This window comes from Canis aureus, chromosome 19, assembly GCF_053574225.1.
Source record: "Canis aureus isolate CA01 chromosome 19, VMU_Caureus_v.1.0, whole genome shotgun sequence".
Lineage (NCBI taxonomy): Eukaryota > Metazoa > Chordata > Mammalia > Carnivora > Canidae > Canis > Canis aureus.
This window is the reverse complement of record NC_135629.1, coordinates 15361440-15384224: the sequence shown is the minus strand read 5'-3', so window position 1 is coordinate 15384224 and position 22785 is coordinate 15361440. Positions and strand designations below refer to the sequence as shown.

General features: G+C 44.7%; 1 protein-coding gene across 2 annotated transcripts in view; it reads right to left on the bottom strand.

Annotated features, from left to right (window-relative positions):
- IL5RA (interleukin 5 receptor subunit alpha) overlaps nucleotides 1-22785 on the bottom strand; it is a 70463-nt gene that overhangs the window by 40401 nt on the left and 7277 nt on the right. For both annotated transcript variants that reach the window (XM_077858033.1, XM_077858032.1), the window contains exons 4-9: nucleotides 22404-22549; nucleotides 21170-21308; nucleotides 18372-18525; nucleotides 18110-18297; nucleotides 15719-15864; nucleotides 12245-12383 (exon numbers count right to left, since the gene is read on the bottom strand). In XM_077858033.1, the coding sequence (XP_077714159.1) occupies nucleotides 12245-12383; nucleotides 15719-15864; nucleotides 18110-18297; nucleotides 18372-18525; nucleotides 21170-21308; nucleotides 22404-22549 (912 nt within the window). The remainder of the gene's footprint in view (nucleotides 1-12244; nucleotides 12384-15718; nucleotides 15865-18109; nucleotides 18298-18371; nucleotides 18526-21169; nucleotides 21309-22403; nucleotides 22550-22785) is intronic.

Genomic DNA, 22785 nt, shown 5'->3' with positions numbered 1-22785 from the left:
AGGAGCTCAGCCTTCCTGAGCCTGAGATTTCTCATGAGGATGAAATGAAGCTACTGTTCATGTTAAATCATTATTTAGTCAGCAGATATTTATGGATTGCACTTGATGTAATAATGCCTCCTGAATCTTGGCAATTACCAGCTTTGGGTGACTAGTAAGGTTTTTAGATGGAAAAGCTATAAAAGGGTAAACCATCTTTGTTACCTAATTGCATTAGAATCAAAATAATGTACAAAGTTGGAGACTTTTAGAGGAAGCAAATTATGAAATAATACTCAGAGTTAACCCTAAAGGCATCAGACTCTGCTAGAGGGACTTTGCAATCTTAATTATGTTCAATACCCCTTAGCATTATTCCCATTTCACAGATAGGAAAGTAGAAACAAATTGCATTGAGTCAGCACAGAAAATAATAATATGTTGCATACCGTCTTACTCTCTGGTTAAATCTGCTTTTCATCTGCATCCAAGACAAATTCCTCTATTAGTTTTGATGATATCTTGGGATGTGTGATTTTTTTTTTTTTTTTTAAGTTACTGGAAATGCTTTCAGGAAAAGCCAGAGTTCCTTAACCACATGGTTTTTAAAGAGGTAATGCACTTGTTAAGCTGCCTAATTAACTTCCAGAGAATAAGGCAAATCCTGCCTTCTCGCCCTGGATACAAGTGTGCTTTCTGTGGGAGAGGCCATACACTAATTCTTCATTCACCAGTTTAACGAATATTTCTCAGACTCCCCTTATATGTTTGGCACTGCACAGGTTTCTGGGAGCTGGGTTCAAAGCACACATGTGGGTTTGCCCCGTGTGCCATTTAGATCCATCAAACAAGAAAGGCTCTAAGCAAATAATGACACAGGTAATGACTTGATGCCAGCTGCGCTGGGTGGGGGCGGGGATGTTCACACTGCACCAGAGGAAACCAGTCCCAAACCTCAGTTAATTGTTTCTTTTATAAAATGAAAAGTGTGTAAGTGGAACTTTCAGGTCCTCGTAAATATCCTAAGATTTCCGGAAGTTCCAACATACTACTACTTCCTTTATTTTTTTTCCCCCAACATACTTCAAACTCAAAACATTCAATGTATGGAGATGGAGAGAGGTCTTGAGGATTTAATGCTAGTGAGTCCAACTTTGCCTTGATTCCTGCTCTTTTGTCTCCTGAGAACTCTTACTCGGGTTTATCTCCTACTTCCCCAAAGCTTTAATCTCTCCACCTTCATCTCTTCCCTCTGCTTTCGGATATTCACAGAGTCCTTTACCTTGAATAAGCCATTACTTTGCTCCGTCATCTCTCCCAACTATCGTCAAATACCTTCCTACTTTATTTCCCAGCCTAATTTTTTGAATAGGGGATTCAGGCTGCTTCATTTCCCACCTCAGAAACTGCTTTTTTACTTGTTGGCGGCTGCTTCCTAGTTGAATCCAAAGGACACATGATTTCTTTTTCCAGCTTTATTTTGCCCGGCCTCCTTCCTGAATTTCACACCTGACAGTTGCGCCCACCTTGAAACCAAGTTGTTGGCTCTTTTGCCCAATATTCCCCTTCTTCAGAGTTGTTTCCTTCTTCCCTTTTCAATTTTAACCGACCCTCTCAGCTCAGCTCTGGACCCTTGGGTCTCTTCCACCACTGTCTGTTGTTTGAACACTGGAAAGCTTGTTGAACGCAGCTGCATCTTTCAATTCCACACATTTTTCTCCCTGGTCTTTATTCCTGGCCCAGCCCTGACAACACAGCTCCACTTCTAGAACTGAAACTGCCCATGGGTGACATCCACTTAGATGTTCCTCCAAGCTGACAACCTTGAAAACTAAACCAATGCATCAGAACAACTTCTCTCACTGACTGCCCCATGATCGTCTCCACTTTTCCAGGTTTCCATATTGGGATTCCTGGAAGTCACTCTGGTTCTTCCCATTCTCTACAGCCCTGCCTGCCTCCTTTCCCCACTGACTCAGTTGGCATCATCACGTTCATACCCGCTCACAAAAGTAAGAGAGGCCTGCCTTTGTCTCATGTGTGCCTCCTCCCTAGTGTGGAAATCTGGAGTCTATGCTCAGCTTGCAGCGGAGGTCGCCCTTCTGGGCCTCAGTTCCCTCATCTATAAAAACACAAGTTGAAACATCCCATCCTTAAGATCTCTGCCACGTCAGCACCTTTCCTAATGCTACTGGGGATGCTTTCCTAATGCTACTCCATGCAGGCCATTGTCATTTCCTATGAACTTACCCTTAATAAAACTGATCCTCAAAAAGCAGTCGTTTGTGTTGCTGAAGTTGGGAAAATTGTCAGAAGGTATAAAAAAATAGTAATCAGAAGTAACAGCTTATTTTCTGTATACATTTTTTTTCCATTTTTTTCCTGAGTGTTCGTACATACCAGACACGGTGCAAGGTGCTTAATATGTGTTCTCGTGTAGTTCTCATAACGCTGTGTCGAGGTGGGCACCTCTACCCTCGCTCGGCACATGGAGGAGCTGCAGCAAGGGAGGGCTGACTCCTTCCCTGAGGGCACAGCCAGCAGGTGCAGCTGGGATCTGCACCTGGGACTGGCTGAGAAGTAATGCTCTGAACACGATGCAGTGGCTCCATTCCATGCCCCATCATCCCCAAACTAAGGCCAAACTGCCCAGGCAAGAGCTCCCCTTCGGGCAGCTAAGCCTTTCTCTATCCTCGGGCACTTCCCTGAGGAGCCTCTTCCCAGTTGATTGCCACTTCCTACAGGAAGCACCGTCTCACGGTGGTGTCCCCACTGTTGGGTGCAGCTGCGGTGGCGGGCTGCACTGCAAACTATCATCCTGATGTTCTCTAGGCTGCGCTTGGAACTGGGTCATTTTATTAAAAACCTATGACCACAGTATTTTTTAATAAGTTTTAGGTCATGTCTTTGTTTTTTAATTTTTTTTTAAAGATTTTATTTGGCAGAGGGAATGGCAGGCAGAAGGAGAGGGAGAAGCAGGCTCCCCATCAAGCAAGGAGCTGAATGTGGGGCTGGATCCCAGGACCCTGGGCAGATGCTCAGGCAGATGCTCAACCCACTGAGCCAATCAGGCACCCCTCTTTTTTATTTTTTTAAAGAAAATGCACAAGAACAGGGTGGGAAGGGGAGAGGGAGAAAGAGTCTTAAGTAGACTCCAAACCCAACACAGAATCCGACATGAGGCTCGATCTCACGACCCTGAGATCATGACCTGAGCCAAAATCAAGAGTCAGATGCTTAACCAACTGAGCCACCCAGGAGCCTGAAGTTTTAGGTATTTATATCTATTATTTTACAAAGAGGCTTTAGTCACATTTTGTAAAATGACAAAAACGAGATACTCAAGGAGGTGAAACTTTTTTTTCCCAAATGCCATAGATACTGAAAGGTTCTAGGACTAATACTCAGTTGTCTGGATTGTGACTGAGGATCCTGTTAAACCTAGTTTTTATTGCACTGGCTCATAGCTAGTGTAAAGAGCAACTGGGATGAACTAATGCCATCAAGTCAGATGCCATCTAGCTTTATTTCCCAGTCTGATGTCCTGAAAAAGGGATTTTCCTGCTTCATTTCCCCATTTCTGAAACCCACCATTGCATGCTCTTAACCATTATTCAAGTACCTTAACAAGTACATTCAGAAACTCCAGACTCCTATTCCATGTATGGAATATAAATTTAGCAAGGGGTAGACAGCAGAAAAAAGTTACCTTGTTTGTAACTAGGTTTAACAGACCAGATAAAGTTTGGGTCCTGAGAAAGAAAGAGCAATGTTGTAAATATTATCAAGGTTACACACTTGGTCCCATTTTGTGTCTCAAATTGTGAAATATCTTGTAGCCTGATATGTCGAGCGCTGATAATAGTACCGTTCACTTCTGACCATGATTACAAAAATCTCTTCAGTTAAACCACTCTCTAGCTGTTCACTTTGGCTCTCCCTTTGAGAAATAAAGCTTTTCACTAAATTAGCAAAATACAAAGGCAACTGATTTTATTTCATTCAATCAAAAATGGTTATTGATGCATGCAAGGTGCTATGTGGGAAGCAAAGTCATGGTCGCTGCCTGGAGGGAGTTGGCAAATTAGTCCTTTCCCTGGTCTGGCTTCTGCAGAGTCCCAATGTGCTTTAGAACTACTACCCTACCACCGGCTGAGAACAAAACTAACCCCCGGAGAACAGAGCCAAGGTCAGCTTTACCATGAAGAAAACCTAAACAGGCAGGTAAAAGTAGTACAAGGAAAAGCTTTCACATACTCACTGCCAAATGGAAATTACTTGTGGATTATCTACTATTTATTAACGCAAAAGTTTTGCGTCAGTTATATAAATGAGTGAATTAAAGTTAGCATATATTCTGATTTCACTGAAGGTAAAAAAAAAAAAAAAAGTGGCGGGGGTGGGGATAGACAGGGCCCAATGATAGTATATATGTCATTTGAGTCAAAATGATAAAAATTTCAATACTGAAAAGTTGGGAGGTCCCTGAATGTATCATTAATTTGAATTCTGGGCTCTCTGGGCTTGGAGATTTTCTGAAGAAAAAGGATTTCCAGATAACTTGAATCTTTGATTCAAGGAGAATGCCTTTCCTACCCAAAAACGGAAGCCACAGATGTTTCTTTTCAAGAAATTGAAGAGCACTGCTATTTAGTTATGCAGAGAGGTTTTAGAAAGAGGAAGTCACACAGCCTATCCCTCTAAGGAGGAGAAGCCTCCAGACCCTCCACCTCATGCCCGGATGCCCTTCTGACATTGGCAACTTAGAGCATTTGGGAATTTGGCTGTCTTGTTTCTGGTGACCTTGGCTATCGTTTTTGACATCTCAACCATTTTACGTTGAGAACAAGCCAGCTTCTGAAAATCCCATTGTTCTGTGACGTGGGAGGCTGCATGGGAAGGGTTGGGATGGGATGGGATGGTGGCAACCAGGGAGGGAAGAGAAACCTAACTTAGTCCCTTCTTCTACATCTGGTTGTTTTGGGAGCTTCGTCATGTCGCCTCCCTCCTGCAGCCCCCCTTGGTGCAGAGCCCTGGCAGCTATGGGGTCTAGGCCAATAACTCCTAGGAGGGTCAATCTGATTTGGAGGCTGTTCCACCTTATATTGTCCATACAAGTGTGACTTTCAGGGCTTCCATATTGATTTTGAACCTGACTTCAGACTTCACAATAGGTTTCAAGGGAAAAGAGCTAATTAGTAAATTGATGGGACTCTCCTAATGAAGCCACCCCGCTCTGTGTTCACAGAACCAGGAGGTACTAGGAGGAGGCAAGCAGTACCAGCGTGTGCCAGGTAACTGAGAGGATGGGCATGCGCAGCCTCCGAAGCTGCACGTGGCTCTCTTCTCCTTGTAAGGAGAGGTTGTGGCATCGTTCACAAGGGGCACCCCAAGCTGGGTCCCAGCTCCCCATTGCCAGCAAAAGCCAGGAGCAACTCTTTGAGGTGGGTGAGCTCTCCGAGGCAGCTGTCACGTGGGCTTTTACCTGGTTTAGGGAGGAGAAAGAGGGCAGTAAATGCAGTCTCAGTGGACAGAATGTAGGGTGGTCCAGGGCCCAGAGCATGACACACAAAATGTGCGCTGTGTTCACCTGTGGAAACAGGGCCCAACTAGACTGAAATGCGGAGAGGAAATGGAGGGCACTGGTGCATCCAGGATTCTCCCGAGAGATCAATGGGGGCCTGGGCCTTACCTGCCACAGGACTAGGTGTGATGAAGTGGAGGAGAGGGCCTGTCTCTGCTGCTCTCTGCTCTGCAGGCTTTCCTACCCTGCACTCCCCGCCGGCCCAGAATCTGTCCCGTCCTGTTAACCTCCAGCCAGCGCCACCGAAGGCCGCTGCAGTCGTCGCGTCAAAATAAGGAACGAGGGGGCAAAGAGGCGTCAGTCAGCCTGGTCCTATTACTGGCCCCCCGGGTGAACTTGAGCGGGGTGTCCTCTCCCGCTTCCTTTGCCTGCTTTGTGAAAGGGGGACGAGGACTGAATGAGTTGGTGAAGTGGTCAGGCCGGGGCTAGCATGCAGGAGGTGCTCCAAAAATAATAGTTATTATAATTAAATAGAATAGGTCCGAACGGAACAACCGAGATTTCCGTAAGTCGTCAAAGCAAGACTAAAACTCAAGTGCTGTCAGAATCCTCAGGGTGCAGAGCAATGAGCTCAGGCCTGGAGGGGAGAGGAAGGCCACACACCAGACTCCAGGGAAGCGGGGACACAAGGCATGTAGCGTCCTGACCCGCGAGGGTCTGCATTGAAATGAGATTGCCGACAACTTGTCACAAGCCAGCGGAGCGTCACCCTCTCACGAGCCCGGGCCCCCCTGCCCATCTTCCTGCCTGTCCCCTGGCCGGCGTGTGACCCCTGGGATGTCAAAGAGCAATGGAAAGGACAGAGCAGGGAACCAGCCTCCTGGCTTGCTTTGTCACTTTGGGCATTTCTTTAACTTCCCTGCATTTTTTTTTTCACATGACCTATAGGTCCACAGAATCTTAAAAATGTGTTTGTGGAGATGCCGGAGAGGCGTAGGTGACCGTGCCCGGCAGGGCGCCTGGCCCGACAGTAGAGGCCTCCGACCTCGGGGCGTCCCCTCCGCTGGACCCGCGGCCCAGACGCTCCGAGGCGGCCGTGCCTGAGACCCCAGCAGGAGGCCGCAGAATCCCAAAGCCGCCCCCCAGCCCTCCTTGGGGTTCTGGGGGCCCCCCGAGGGGGTTGGTGCTGCCCCCGCTGCCGAGAGCCGCTGGAGGGGCGGCCGGGCACGACCGGGCCTTCGGAACCACCGGGGCTGGGGCTGGGGCTGGACCCACTCCCGTGTTCACCAGCCTGAAATCCCCCACACGGGGAGAAAACCCAGACTTCCCACAAGTTCTCCAGGCCTCAGGTAGGCCCAAGGGGGTTTTTCAGGTTATGAGGTCCACTCTCTGGTTCCACCAGTCTCGTCAGTGTTCGTCTCCTACCTCGTGAAATCTTTAGCATTTGCAAAACCCTTTCCAAAGACCTGGGCAAACCTCACCGGGGACCTCTGCTATGCTTCCCGTCCCCGTTTCCCTTTGCCGGTTTTCTCTGTGTTTTAACCACGGTACGAGATTTTAAAAAGACCGTGTGTGGTGACAAAACAGAAACCAAAGGAGGCGAGCACACGGGGGGGCCCAGGGCCGAGGGGGGCTGCCGGCCTCAATCGGCTTCTGAGTCCGGGGGGCCCGAGCCCACGGGCCGTGTCCTCGGTCTCCACAGGCTGAGAAGTGCCGTCAGGGGACAAAGGCAACAAGAGCGGCCTGTGCGGACCTTCCTTCCGGCTCAACCCAGATTCTGAAATGCATCGCTGGTGTCCTGCCTGCACCTACCTTCCCTCAGTCTGGAGGGGCTCCAGGCTGGGTCGTGTGGCTCGAAGAACCCCCCCCCCCCCACTGCCCCAAACCGTGACAGGAAAGCTAATGCCCGGACTTCCTCTGACTCGTCTTGTGGAGAGAAATGCCCCTGTGGGCGACAGATGACCGGGGGCAACTTTGCTCTACTCCCAGAGGTATGGATGCCCAAGGCCTAAAGAAATCTTTACATAAAAAAAAGAGAGAGGAAAAAAAAAAAAAAAAACCCTCTTAGTTGGCACCTGGTATTGTCATGGCACAGCTCCTGGCCTTCGCTGAAGTCAGGGCAAACACGCAATCGTTGGCTTGAAGGGCCGAGCCCGTGATTGCGGTCGAGACCCATCTCCGATAAGCGCATCTCCGGAGGCCTGGGCCTGCCCAGTGACATAACTGGAAAGAAAGGCAGGGCGGACTTACGCCACACGACACACACGCTCTTTTCCACGGGGCAGGCGACAGCTGTGGGGCGTTTCGTCCCGTAACTGCTTTCCTCACACGCGGTGCGTGAGCTTCCGGGAGCACAGAGCGAGGAGGGGAGAGGATGAACTGGAGGAAGAGGAGGGCTCCGGGGAGGACTAGGGTCAGGAGAGGTTTAGGTAAACAGGGGACGGCAGAGATAACGAAGGAACAGAAGAATCCGGAAGTTAAGAAACTTCTAAAAAGGAGAAAGACTTGTGAAAAGTGGGAAGTTAGCTCTTAAGATAAGATGTGGAGGCCAGTTGAGGAAGGGCCGGTGATAACAGTCCTGATAGAGTGAAGCCGCTCTCGCCACCTGAAAACAACGAATTTCATGGGCTGGAAATCCCAGCCCGGGCCGAGGTCTGGGGCACCTGGCGGCCGCCCTCTCACTGCGTCCCTCGTGCTGGTGGCCACCCAGGGGCCTTGCGACCCAAGCGAGACCAGCGGTCCCGTGTCTCCTCTCCCCTCCCCTTCATCCGTCAAAACTTACTCTTCCTTGGGTCTCACTATTTAGTAACCTTGGACTATCATTGGTTAACGAGTGATTTGAATCTATTTCACTTCACCGATTGATGAATGTGTCATCTGTTTGAGAAAATGAGCTATTAATAGCCACTTCTGGGCCCCTTGATAGCTACTGATTTATTTAATATCTCTGGATCTCCATTTCCTTTTAGTAAAGGAGATGGACCTAATAATACGTGAGAACGAGGTATTATTTGAATGGGGCTGTGGGTGAAAATGGAAGGGGAGGGCTCCAGGGCACCATATATACAAGGTGGGAGAGCGGGGAGGTTGTCTAAAGGAAATGAATGTGGCGACAAAATTGCCCGATAGACTGCAAGCTGAGCATAATTATGGTTGCATCCTCAAGGGGTAAGAAGAGCCATGCAACATGTCCCAGAGGGGCCTGGACTTCCTATTATGTTTATTAATCATCTTGATGAAAATGGAAAGTCTGCATTGATTAAATTCACTAATGATCCTAAACTGAGCAGGGGAGTAAATTCCAGAAACGATGGATTTGTAAGGTGAGTGGTAATATTAATCAGCTCATCTTATGAAAAGGGTGGCAGTTAATGAAATGGGATTTGCCATAGATAACGGCGGTGAGCTATACCTGGGGGGGGAATTATAATGAGCCTAGTTCCAAACTAGGAAGCTGTTATTTAGGATATAATAATGGGAGGAGAGCTCTAAAGTGGAGAGTGAATAATAAATTAAAAACAAGCTTAAAATAAACTCTCATTATGGATCACAATTTCACTCTCAGCACTTTTGTGGGGGGCTGAGGGAGTGTAGAAGAACCTTAGGGTGCAGCTTCCACATTTTGCAGGTGGGGGAACTGGAACCCAGAGAGGTTAGGCTTCAGTCCCTAGTCAGGGTGGCAACCCCTGGCACACTCGTCACCACTCTGTGGTGACAGGAGATGGGCACTCCTGAGAGGCCTCCGTGTCGTTTGAGAATCCTCCTCAATACGGCGCTCGAAGCCGGCTCTGATTACTCGCCTCCTGACGTGCTATCTTTTGCCATCTCACGCTTGGGTCAGAGAGCTAGACAGTGACAGAGCCATGGCTAAAACCTAGATTTCCTGATCTGTCTCTTCTGCTCTGTAAGTTCTAAACCGTCCGCAGTCAACACTGACCTGAGCTTCACAACCGAAACACTCAGAAAGCAGAAAAGGCTTCTGAGCCAGGTTTCTCATCTCAGTTTCCACCTTGTTGGTTAAGTCCTTGGACAGCATTTAAAAAAATCTCTGAGGTTCTAAATGTAGTAATGTTGGAAAGACGCTCAGAAATAATAATTCAGGGATCCCTGGGTGGCGCAGCGGTTTGGCGCCTGCCTTTGGCCCAGGGCGCGATCCTGGAGACCCGGGATCGAATCCCACGTCGGGCTCCCGGTGCATGGAGCCTGCTTCTCCCTCTGCCTGTGTCTCTGCCTCTCTCTCTCTCTGTGACTATCATAAATAAATAAAAATTAAAAAATTTAAAAAAAAAAAAAAAAGAAATAATAATTCAGAGGCAATGAGTTTTGTGCCTTTGGGGAATAACATAAACCATTAAAAAAATTTTTACCAAATGCAAGTAATGAAAATTAAGCTTCTTTCACAAGCATTTGATAACATGAATAATCTTATTAAAAACTTCCTGGGACTTATATGTGTGTTTGTTTTGCTCTTTGGTGAGCAAAGTGAATTTACTTTGTGCAGAAGGAGCAGTGCTGTGTGTGTGGGGGGGGGGGGGGGGGGGGTCCTCCGAGCGCAGGGTCTGCTGAGCCCTGTTGCGGTACCAGCCTAGGGAGGATGGGAGGGATGGAGGATTGGCCTCAGCAGAATTGGGAAGTCGGTGCAGTTGGCCCAACCTTGGTTCCTTGTATCCTCCTTTCACACCCCTCTTCCCAGGAAGTCTCAGGCTGCTCCTCTGAGCACCAGTGGGGGGATTGGGGACCATCCCATAAGGCTGTGCTGTGTGTTACACAACCCTAGGGGGTGCCATTCCCCTTTGCAAACTCTGCAGCTCGGCATGGCCAGCCCCCTTGCAGACCCTGAATCACCCTGATTCTCTGGGGCCTTTCCTCATCTCTCCCATCCTTCCGTGGAAATCTACCTGATACGTGTCTAGTCTGACTCACATCCACATGGTCTAATGGGTCACTGCCCACGAATTTCCAGAAGATCCACTCATTAGCCTAAGTGAATGACTCAAATAGAAAATTTTACAACGGGCCTGAAAGGCGCTCTCCTTACATATGCTCTTCAAAGGATCAGTGAATCCCCCACAGGATGAGTGAGAGGACATTCCCATGCTTGACCAGCCATAACCACACCCCATAACCACACCGTTAGCTCCCAGGATCTCACAACTGTTTGATTTGTTCGGCCCTTTGCAGCTTGCAGAATCCTGTCCCACCGAGGTGAGTCCCCCATGGCCTCCTGCTAAGAGCTCTGGAGCTGGATTCTGTTAAACTTGGTTTGATTCCCGTATCTGCCACTTGCTGGGCGTGAAGAGTTAAGCAAATTGCCTAAACTTTCCGAAGCTATTTGCTCATTTGCAAAATAGGTTTGTTGGTAAGATGAACAAGGGCAATGCACGTCAAGCATTTAGCAGTGCTTAGCAAACAGCCATCAATAAACGTTACCTACTGTCCCTGGTTTTTATTTCACAGTACCCTGTGAGACGGGGGAGGGGGACAGTCTTGCCTGTGTCCCCGGAGCCCAAGCAAAGTCAGAGAGAAGGGATTTTTGCAAGGTATAAGTCACTACGTACCAAAGCTGGGTGTTAAATCTGTGCTGTCTAGGTAAGATTCCGGTGTTCCTTCCACTGTTCCGTGTTCTCGTGGATCTCGTGCAACACTAACCACATATGTCCACATCCTCAGGCCGCATGGTTGCAGCATGCGCGAGAGATATGTTAGCTGTTTTTTAACTGTCTACTTCTGTCATAAGATGTCTACGGATGCCCAGTACCCCCAGGGGATGACAAGCACAGGGTGTGAATTTTCTACCTTCAAGGTACAAGGTCACACCTCCGGCTTATGGGATCGCTAACTGAAGCCAAGTGAGCGTGGCCATGTGTCCTCGCTTCCAGAGCCTTCCCTGCCTACTTCATTACCCTTCACAGGCCCCCTCACTGACCGGGTCCATGATCTTCTTGCCAAGTAGACTAATGATTTTAGACAAACAGAACGAACCACAGAACAGAGAAGCCCAGGCTCCGCCTAACTGCTTTAACTGCCGCCCTGTGTCTGTTAGGCTGAAAGCCCAAGGGAGGATCCAGATTTCATGGGCCCTGAGCTAATTCAATTTTGGAACCTGCTTTAAGGAAAGGAACAAAAATAGGAATTCAAAGTTAGGTGTGGTAAAATGACAGAGATGGAGAGCGGATTAGTAGTTGGCAGGGTTTAGGAATAGAGACGCATAAAAGGGCAACAGGAGGCATCCTTGTGATGGATACCTAAACCTGCAAATGGGATGGAATTACATAGAGCTCAATGCACAAATGAGCACATATAAAATTGATGAAATCCACATAAGGTCAGTGCATTGTATCCATGATAATTTTCTGGTTGTGATACTGTACTATAGTTTTGCAACCTTGGGGGAAGCTGGATGAAAGATACGTGGGCTCTCTCTGTATTATATCTTCCAACTGCATGTGAGTCTACAATTATTCCAGAAACCTTCATTATTAAAAAGATGGATAACAGAATCAGATAATCTAAAAAAAAGAAAGAAATTAGGTACTGGGCTTTAGCAAGGCTTGTGCTAGTGAGAGGCTTGAAGATGTAAGTTTCATTGGCTTAATGGTAAACCTATCTCTGGTCAAGAAGGCAGTAAATGGACAGAAGATGAGGCATTTTGATCCATGAGTGAATGTGTACACTTTTCAGGATTATCTGTTTTAACCACAAGCGTAGTCGCTTACTTTAAAATAAACAGAAGATACTTACCCACATGTAGAGGTTGACTCCACTCACTCCAAAACCCCGTCTGTCTGCACACAGAGCTCACTGCTGCCCTCACTTGAATGGAATACTTAGAAATATCATCAATTATCGAGATGAATGCATTCGTTGTTATTTTTTCCGTCTAAATGGGGGGGAAATTAGCATTATTAGAATTTCCAGACATATAATTTAAGTAATGTCAGCTATTAGAAGAGAAGGTCATATCTAAGTAAAGTGATCCACTGTTACCGGACTTGTTTAAAATCAATAGGGCATACGTTGATTAGTTTATTCTAGACAGCTTCAGTAAGGGTGTGTTGGCAGCTACCCTTTGGGGAAAGTGATCTTGTAACCAAAATAAATAAAAAGTCAATGGTAACATCTAGATGATTTATCTGGGTCCAGTTCTGTTTTCAGATGGAAAGACTAGAATGGCCCATAGTAGAATGCATAATCCTCCTCATCTCGTCCCTCCATATTCTGAAGTCAATTACTAAATGATGTCACTTGGTTTCCAACCTATTTAGTAGGCATCAGCAAACTACAATGTGTGGGCCAGTCTGGCCCGCAGCCTCTTTTTGTAGGGCCTGCAAGCCACAAATGGTTTATGTATCTCTCAATGATTGAAAAGTATCAAAAGAGTATTTCATGACACGTGAAACTGAAATTTCAGTATCCACAAGTAAAGTTTTACTGGAACACACCCATGCCTATTTGTTTACATATTCTCTATGGCTGCTTCTGTTCCACAATGATAGAGCTGAGTAATTGTGATAGAAACCATATGACCTGCTAAGCCTAAAATATCTGCCCATTACAAAAAAAAGAAAGAAAAAAACAGTTTGCTGATTCCTGATGTACAAGAATGTCTCAAACAACTGGAGCCAGGGGGCACCATGCACAGAGAAAAGAGTGGAGTCCTTGAATCTAGGAAGAGCTGGGTTTGAATCCTATACTCCAAACTACCTGCAAGGCAAATTCCTTGACCTCTCTGAGCCTCTGTTTTCTCACCTGTAAGATGGGAATAACGACACCTAAGCACGATGATTGAATTAAACCGAATTTTCTTTGTAATTCCAAGTTTAAGAATGTATTGGTTTGAATCCTGTGAAAACTGCCAATATTCAGCCCATCTTTGATGAGCAAAACCAGCAATGTTGGTTAGTGCAATACAATAATAGGCTCTTAATAAATGCCAGTCTGTCACAGGCAATTTAGGCTAGCATTGTGCAGTGTTAGAGTGAGGCTGTTTTCTCACAAATGAGCCTTTCTCTGTTAACTCACTCTACTGCTCAGTGTCCACACCATTCAGCTAATCCTTTACACCCCAAACCAGAGATGTGTCCCTGACACTTTCTCTTACATTCTTCTGGGTGTGTTTCTCCTTTACTCACCCTACCCCACGACCACAGCCTGATTTCTCTTGTTATCTTTTGTTTGGCCAGTTGCCATAGCCATTAACCCCAGATGCCTGTGTCCACTGGCCCCTCCACACGAGTCCAGCTTTCATGCTGCCACCAAAATTATTCTCTGATTTTGCAGATGCAGTCACAGTTCTGTATTGAATAAAAACTCTTCAGTGGCTTTCAGTGCCTCTGGCAATGGTTTTAAAAAGAGAAATCACTCCTCTTTTTTTTTTTTTAAGCAAAAATTTCCATTCTTGGAGAAGTACCATTGTAGGATCTAGACTTATTATTCTAATGTTGGCTTTATATCTAGGCCAACTCACTTATTGCCACTTGGCTGAAGGAGCCATGCTCTCTTAAGCCTTTGAGCTCTGCCTCGACCCCCTGTCATGAAAGTGTGGTTGGCAGACCGGTGTGGGGCAGGAACGGTTTACTACTGATCCACAATGAGGTAAACACAGAAATCGAGAAAACAGGTTTGGAGCTTTTGTAGCAATTTGACATTGCCGCGACATCCAATCCCATGATGACCGGGCTTCTCTCTGGGTATATTCGATTTTTCTAGCCTTTATTTTAACTGTATCTTACAAAAGAAGAATTAGAAATGAAATTAGAAATCTAATTAAAAATTAAAATTTTTTTTAAAAGCCAGACTTCCAGCATAGCTATTTTGGAGAAGCACTGGCTACAGAGGTTGGTCTCCTCTCAACAGGCAGGCTTCTACTCTCTACTTAATGATTTTGCTCCATTCCTCTCAGTGGGAGCCCTACACCATAGACCTAGACCCTAGACCTCTGGGGCCCTTACTGTGAGGTGCTGAGTGGGTCCACTAGATGAGGCCCCTTGATGGCAGAGACACTGTTGTACTTCTCTTCATACTTCCCACGCACAAACCAATTTGTCAATGTTGGTTGAACCAACTTGGATGGAATGGAATTTGCTTTCCCTACTATCCGTAAGAGGCGAATTGTGATCCTAACTTCCCTACGCTTGGCCAGCTTTATGACTTTGGGCAAGTGGCTTAATCTCTCTGCCTCACTTACCTGTGTAATGGGAATGATAGTTACTTAATGGAGTTACTGGGAGGATGGAATAAATGAGCATAATAAATAAAGCTTGACAGGTAGCTGAGGCTTAATAAGCACAGGCTGGCTTCTCAGTTCCTTGTCCCTTGAACTTTGTGTTCTCTAGAGCTGAGGAGCATATTTTCAGTTGTGGTGAAAAAAAAACATAAAATCTACCATCTTAACTATTTTTAAGTGTACAGCTCCACTGTGGTGAGAACATTCATTCACATTGTTTTGCAACCAGCTCCAGCACTCATATGGCCCGTGATACCGAAACTCTACTCATTAAACAACAGCTCCCCACGCCCCCTCCCCCAGCTCCTGGAAACCACCATTGTACTTTCTGTCTCTGAGTTTGACTACTCTTGGTATCTCATATACGTGCAATCCTACAATATTTGTCTTCTTGTGACTGGTTTATTTCACTTAATATGGTGTCCTCGAAGGCTCATCCAGGTTGAAGTCTGTGTCAGAATTCCCTTCCTTCTTAAGGTTGAATAATAGTGCATTGTATGGATATACCACATTTTGTTTATCCATTCATCATCTGTTGGAGGGCACTCAAGTTGTTTCTTCCTTTTGGCTGTTGTGAATAATGCTGCTATGAACGTGAGAGTGCAAATTTCTCCTTGAGACCCTGTTGACGATTCTTTTCGTTGTATGCCAGAAAGTGGAATTGTTGGATCACATGATAATACTATTTATGATTTTTTTGAGAAACTACCATACTGTTTTCCATAGTGACTGCAACATTTTATTTTTGCACCAACAGTAGTGCTGATGAGTTTTTATCTGATCCTTTGTGTTATTTTGAACCAAAAGTATGTCCTTTCAACACAAAAAGCCAGTAACATTTCGTTTATTTTTTATAAAACTTGGGTAAATATAAGTTATCTTTGACCTTGTTAGTTCCAAGCTATAACCACAGCTGTCACTGAATATCATTTTAAAAATATTTCAAAGAGAATGCTATCATCAAATATTGGAATGATCTGAAGAATTACCTGGAAATAATTTTTCCTTGTGTTATAAATTTTCACTTCATATTCAAAGCAGTGAATTGGAAAGGCAGAAACAGGTTTCTTCCACTGAATAGAAAGACCGCTTCCTTCAATCACTGCTGTGACATTCTCTGGAGGATTAATTCGATCTAGGTTAGAGAATGAAAGGTCAGTGGTCTGGGCTGATAAATCCAATCCACTCACACTCCTCAAGGCATTTCTAAGATACAATCTTCTCAAGTATCTACGCTCAGGATTTAACTAACTGATCTTCAAGCCACAAGACCCCAGTGGCTGCAGATGACTCCTACATTGCAGCACTGAAGAAATCTCTCCTGTAATTTTAAAGGATTCCTATTCTAAATGGCATCAAATGGTTGAGTCCCCTTCCCCTTTAGCTCATTGCAAGACCCACCTCACTATCCCTGTTTCTCAAGCAGGACCAAACTAAGTAAACCTCCTCCTGGAGAGAAATTGCCCTGGAGCTTCCACCCAGCCCTGCCTCTACCTAGCAGGTGTGTGGCTCTGGGTAATAATTTCCTCATTTGGAGCTTCAGTTTTGTTTCATGTTGTTTTGTTTGCTGCCTTTCAGGTTTGTTTGGGGGATGGAGTGGGAAGCCTCAATTTTCTCTTGCATAGAAAGAATGGATTGGGCCACATTTGTCTTTTTTTTTTTTTTTTTAAGATTTTATTTATTTACTCATGAGAGAGACACAGAGGCAGAGACCTAGGCAGAGGGAGAAGCAGGCTCCCTGCGAGGAACCCAATGTGGAACTGCATCCCAGGACCCCAGGATCACGCATGTCCTGAACTGAAAGCAGATGCTCAACTGCTGAGCCACCCAGGGGTCGCTGGGGCACATTTGCCTTAACTTAGAACTCAAATTCTTTTCCCTGACTTATCACTGGATTGTCTTATAGCCTTGTGATATGGGTGGAAATTATTTCTAAGTGAGCGTTCTTGTCTTAGGTTATGTGACTTAGATCTCACAATTCATGAATCTTAGGGACAAACTAAGAATGAGACCTATTGGTTCCAGAGCCTGCCGTTCCCTAAGCAGAAAATATTTAACCAAGCATGTATTTCTTTTAGTAATATGAGGAATTGATCTCAAAGAAATGAAAATCACACAGGAGAATGAATTCCTGTGGTCTATACCAGATTGTGTCCATTTTCATATCAATAATGTTTCCTAGGTTGTCCTCAGCATTTTTTATTACCAATTTTCAGGAAAGTGACATTTTTAGATTATCTGAGAAATAGACTATTGAATAGAGTCACAAAACATCTTTAGTGAGATGGTTCTTTAAACAAAGTTATACTTTATTTGGTAGAGATATAGATAAGTCATGTCCCTTTAAGTAACATTTTGTATATTTATAATTATGTATAATTACCAGCCACTGTTGTGAGCACTGCATGGTTATTAACTCACTTAATTCTCACAAAAACCTTGTAGGAAGTGTGACTTTCTCCCCATTTCTTTCTGATGAGAAGACTGAGGTAGAGAGGAATGACCAGCTTGTCTACAGTCACTGAGCTAGTCAGCTAGTCCCAGCCCAGGCAGCCTGACTCCACAGCCCATGCTAATAAATATGCCATGATTGAAATCTTGAGCAGTTGTAACAAGAATGTGATGTGAAAGGCTCCTGATGAGTTTTATTAATACAAGTATCTAGGATGAAGGAGATTATTTCTATTTTGAGAACTGAGCAAATGAAACCTTAAATAATATGTTTAGATCTGAGGATCATATGCTGAGAGATACATTTTAGGATAACTCAAAAGACACAGACCAGAATGGCAGAAGATCCTAAGAGGAAAGCATGAGGAATTGAAGATGGGAAGCTTGGAGAAGAAAAATCTTAGGATGAGAAAGCTGGCTGTCTTTGGCTAGCTCTGTGAGACCATCTTGTAGGGAAAGGGATGAGAATTATTTGGAGGTGTTACCAGTCCATCACAGGCCCAATGGGCAGAAAGTTCATGAAATGAGTCAGAGCTGAGAAAGGGCTGCTCCCTTCAGCAGTGAGTTCATACTCCCTGGTTCAGTGATTCTCACGTGGTAGACATTCTGTCCCCCATGGGACATTTAGAAATCTTGGGAGACATTTTGTTGTCATAGCTGGTGGGAGGAGGATGCTACTGGTCTAGTAGGTAGAGACCAAGGATGCTGCTAAAAATCCTGCAAGGCACAGGACAGCTCCTGCAAGACCATGTATCCAACCATAAATAGTGGTGCTGGGGTTGAGAGAGCTGGCCCCCGGGTTGTCAGGCAGGGGGACAGATGTTCACTTAGCATCGGAAAATTAGTCAAACTAGGGGATCCTTATAAACCCTTCCAATGCTGGGATTCTGCAATTTGGTGATTTCAGCTTTGAGTTACGTGTACCTTACCAATTTCATGAAGAGCAAATAGCTGATCAAAGGGCTTGATTATAGTATGCTTGCTCGAGCCCTTTACTTGCACTGCCAGTGAGTCACTCCCTCTGCTACTGATAAAAGTCCTCGGAAACCAGCATGCAATATTTCTCTTCAGGGTGTCTTTCCTGTACTCTTGGCATTCTTCGGTCATGGAGCCGTACCTAAATTGAAGCACTCATAAGTTTTTAAGACTAGAGGAAATGATGCATTTGCATGAGCAAAAATAGGTACTCACCTGTAGTAGAGGAAATATTGTGTATCCTCCGGGGCATCCTTGCCAACCAGCCAGGTACAGTGCAGAGAGACTTGGTAGGGTCTTAACGGATTAGAGTTATTGAATACTGTGTTTGTGGTACACGTTAAATTCACAATCGAGGTTCCAGGAGACCCTGGATAGTCAATAAGATGGTCAAAAATAAGAACAAAATATTGCCATGAGAGCTTTTAAATTTTTACTTCCTCTGAAACTGTACTGAGGGGGAACATCTGACCATGACAAAGTAACTGTTATCACAAATGTATAGAAACCTATTTGCAGAGGGCTGGTTTACTGGGGGATGAAGCTAGGATTACGAAGCCTGAGTTTCTGGCATTAAAAAGTTTTCCAGTTACTTTGGGCTACAGGTGTGTGTGTGTGTGTGTGTGTGTGTGTGTGTGTGGCATATTTGTATGAACATTTAAGAGCAATACAAGAGATTGTCATTCAGAGCTTGGGGCCCAGCAACCTTGGTATTCTAATGCCACATGTTTCAATAACGAGCTGTGACACTTCTGGGCCTCAGTTTTTCCAACCAGAAATGGGAGAGTTGGGAGAGGAAGGTCTGCTGCTTTCCAGCCTAGAATTGTGTGATTCATTAGGTCGCACCCCAGTACATCATGAATAACATAGATTGCCACTCTGGAGGAAGTGGGTCTGGCAACGCTGCAAAATAATAACACTTCTTTGGAGACTCTGTGCATAGTAGCATGTTGAAGTCCTCCTTAATGTGCAAAGATGTCAAGAGAATATTATGATTTTCCACCAAACGCATTATGTTCATTGCACTCAGGATTTCTGAAGATTATTTGACTGGAAAGCCTTGCTTTCATTACAGACCACATTGTCACCATGGATGCTGAGGCTTCGAAACACATGCGGTGATGGGCCTTGTGCTTGCTAGGGAAGGGGAAAAAACTTTGGGCTGAGGAGCAGGGAGGACCTCATCAAAGTGGGAGCCTTTAGATTAAATATTGAAGGAAAGAAGTGGTCTTAGCTTCGTTTAAGTCAATCCTATGATCACATTTATCACTGTCAGCCAGTGTAGTTCAAGGAGGAGAAGACAAACACCTTTTGTCTGCAGAGCAGTTCCACAAAAGGGACACTGGCTACTTTGTACGATTACCATGTACTATCAGACAGTTTGTTTCTATATATTCATATACAACAAACATATATAGATCTATGTGTATGCCTTGTACTCAATGTAGTGTCCATACACTACATGACCAGACGTTCCATGCCCAGGTATGGTTTGGAGGCTCCTGTAATGTTTGTCTCCCACGTCTCTTCCAAGGAATTATTTGGTATGAATTCAGTCTGATTCAAGGGAGAATTAATTTTTCATTTGTGTCAGTGTGTATTGGCATGGTCAGAGAATAATTAGAATTGCAGAAACGTAATTCTGAAAGATGCCATTACAGGTGTAGTCCTGTTATTACTTGAGACGTGGTAAAAGAGTTTAAGGTAAGCCACACAAAGGTCTGTATTTGTAATCTTGTCTTTTAACTTGGATTAGTCTCTGAACTTGGAATCAAGGTCATTGTGAATTGGCTGCTATGTGGTCTGGGCAGCATGTTATAATGATGACTGAACGGGAAGATCCTCACGGTGTTGCTCTCACCCATCGACACAGTTCAGGGGGTGTGTAGCCTTTTCACCCAGTGATATGACAAGGCACCGGTTGGATGATTACCCATGGGTCAAACTGGCCAAGACAATTGTTACCAGGTACACTCACATGACCTGGGACTTGGTGATCCTTCTCTCCTCTCTTTCCCTGGTGTGTGTGTGTGTGTGTGTGTGTGTGTGTGTGTGTGTGTGAGAGAGAGAGAGAGAGAGAGAGAGAGAGAGAGAGAGTGTTCAAGGGTTTAATCACAAGTATCACCAATTCTACGTCTTAGAAAGTCTAATTTTCAGCAAAGGACAGTATAGACCGTGGGTGCTGTCTGTCCCCTTTCACGGTAGGTGGTTTGGTGTTGTGGCTTCTGTGAACCATCAGCAGCTCTCTTCAGTCTGGTATGAAAAGTCATAGAATGCAGAACTCCACAAACAGGACAGCAGGGAACCCTCCTTCTAAAGCATGCAGTGTTCATTCTCCTGGCTCAGTGAAGCGTGAGACCCTGTCCCTGCCCCCACCAGGTTTCTTTTCAGAGGTGGCAGCGTATAAATCTATTTATCTGTGAAAGATAATGTCATATGTGCCCAATGAGTCACCCAGCCCATGAATGGATTTTGAGGAAGAAGAGTATCCTTCAGTGTATACGATGAAAAGTCAAAGGCCTTTGTAGAGGTGGTACAACTTGCTTTGGGCTTTGAAGTATGGGAAGGATTCAGAAAAGCAGTGAGAGATGAATCCAAGAAAGCAAAACCTCTAAGGCAAGAATGGGCTGCTGTGTGTGTGTATGGGGTGGGAGGGAGGGGGTGTCAATGTTTAGCAATCTGACAAAAGCAGAGGAATCATGTAGGGTATGGTTGGAAAAGGTCTTAGCAATTACAAAAGACCTGATTGGCCTTGATTTTGCTGCTGACCCTCTGACTTGGGAGCCAGGGAATGAGCAGTGTAAGCCACATCTGCAGAGATGCTCCAGCTGCAATAGGGTGGGTGGGTTAGGGCCCTAAGTGATCACAGCCTCAGTCAGGATGTCGATGAGGAGGAAAAACACTTGGCAGGAGCTGCTGACTGACTATGGAAAGGAAAAGCCACTTGATTTTCCAACTTTGCCTCACCTGCAAGGTCAGGAATAAAATATAAGCCGATGAGGAGCCTGCCTTACCTGGTGGGGCTTTAAGCTCCGCAGAAACCCAGTCGCTTGGCAGGAGGGAGTGGCCATCCCATAGGATGGTCTGCACACTTGCTGAAAAGCCTTGATGAAGAACGGTTACGAGTTTGCTTTCAGTGTTTCTGGTTTCATACTAAAAATAAACCCCACAAGTCATGATACAGAAAAGGGAAAGAGCATCAAGAGAGTTATTTTAATCCAATAGGCATTTTCTTCCACTTTTTAAATGGCACATAAATAAAATGCAATGAACTAGTTTGGCTAGGAAAAAAATAAGCACATGATTTCATGGGTACATATATGCTTATCCTCAAACTCATCGAGTTATGTAAATATGTACAGCGTTTTACACGCCATTCATACCTCAACAAAGATGAGTTTAAAAAATGAGCAAAAATAAATTACCGAATTCTAGCATTTGGGCATTAAAAGAAAATACAGTATAATAATAATGTAATAATTAATTCCTCAATGATACATGAACACATTCCTATAAAAACAAACAAAATACTATGATTAAGGCTCACAGTCACTTCAACCATCATCTGTAGTCCCAGTCTCCTCCCCAGAGGTAAAAAGTTACCGTATAAAGATAGGGGAAATTCTCGAGAATTCTGTATTGACTGAAAACATAGCTAATACTAATTGCTTTTCCCTTTATTTCATTTTACTGCACATCTCCTAGATATTAAATGCTTTAAGATAATCCCTGCGGTAAGATACACACACACACACACACACACACACACACACACACACACACACACACAGTGACTGGCCCAAGGTTGCCAAATCAGAAAGTGGTTGAAATTGGCCTCTCTCTGGTTAGGTCTTCCACTGCCTCCCATTGTACTCTACTGCTCTCTTCTCTTTTTCTCTTTGCCTGTTTTAAAGTATTAGATCCAGTTTACCCTCAAAGCCACTTAACTTTCTTTTTTTTTTTTTTAAATTTTTTTTTTAATTTTTTTTTTTTTAACTTTCTTTTCGTAGTCAAAGAATCATGGCAAAGTTAAAATGTTCTGTGCTGCTATCAATGCTAAGCAACATGCATGGCACTAGCTCATGGTCATTTCAACAGACACACCCTACTCTTCCTTGGAGCTGAACAGAAAACTCTTGAGTCAATTTAGTGTGTGTGTGTGTGTGTGTGTGTGACTTAAATTTTCATTTGATAGGGAAAATGCAGTTAAAATTGACTCTAAGGACAATTGTCAGAATAAATACTTACATCTTCTTCTTGTGGAGCATTTATTCTCACGTGATAGCCTAGTTCCACGTTCTTTGGTTCTTGATCAGGATTTGGTTCCCAATGTAAAAGGACTTGGGCTAAACCAATAACTGTAATGGTGAAGTTGGTAGGTGGGAGAAGTAAAGCTGATGATGAAAAGAAGCAACGTGATGAAGCAATTTTACGGAGGCAGCACTCGTAAATTTTTACAGTATGATTATTGTCTGTTGTAGGATGTTATGATTATTAGAAGGTATAATAAAATGATTTCAGAAAAAGTTGACTTAAAACTGCTTTTAACTCATTATCTTTCTAACCTTGCCCAGACATTTACCTATAGCATATATAGGGTTTTATTTTTTTAGACTGAAACAATGAATAT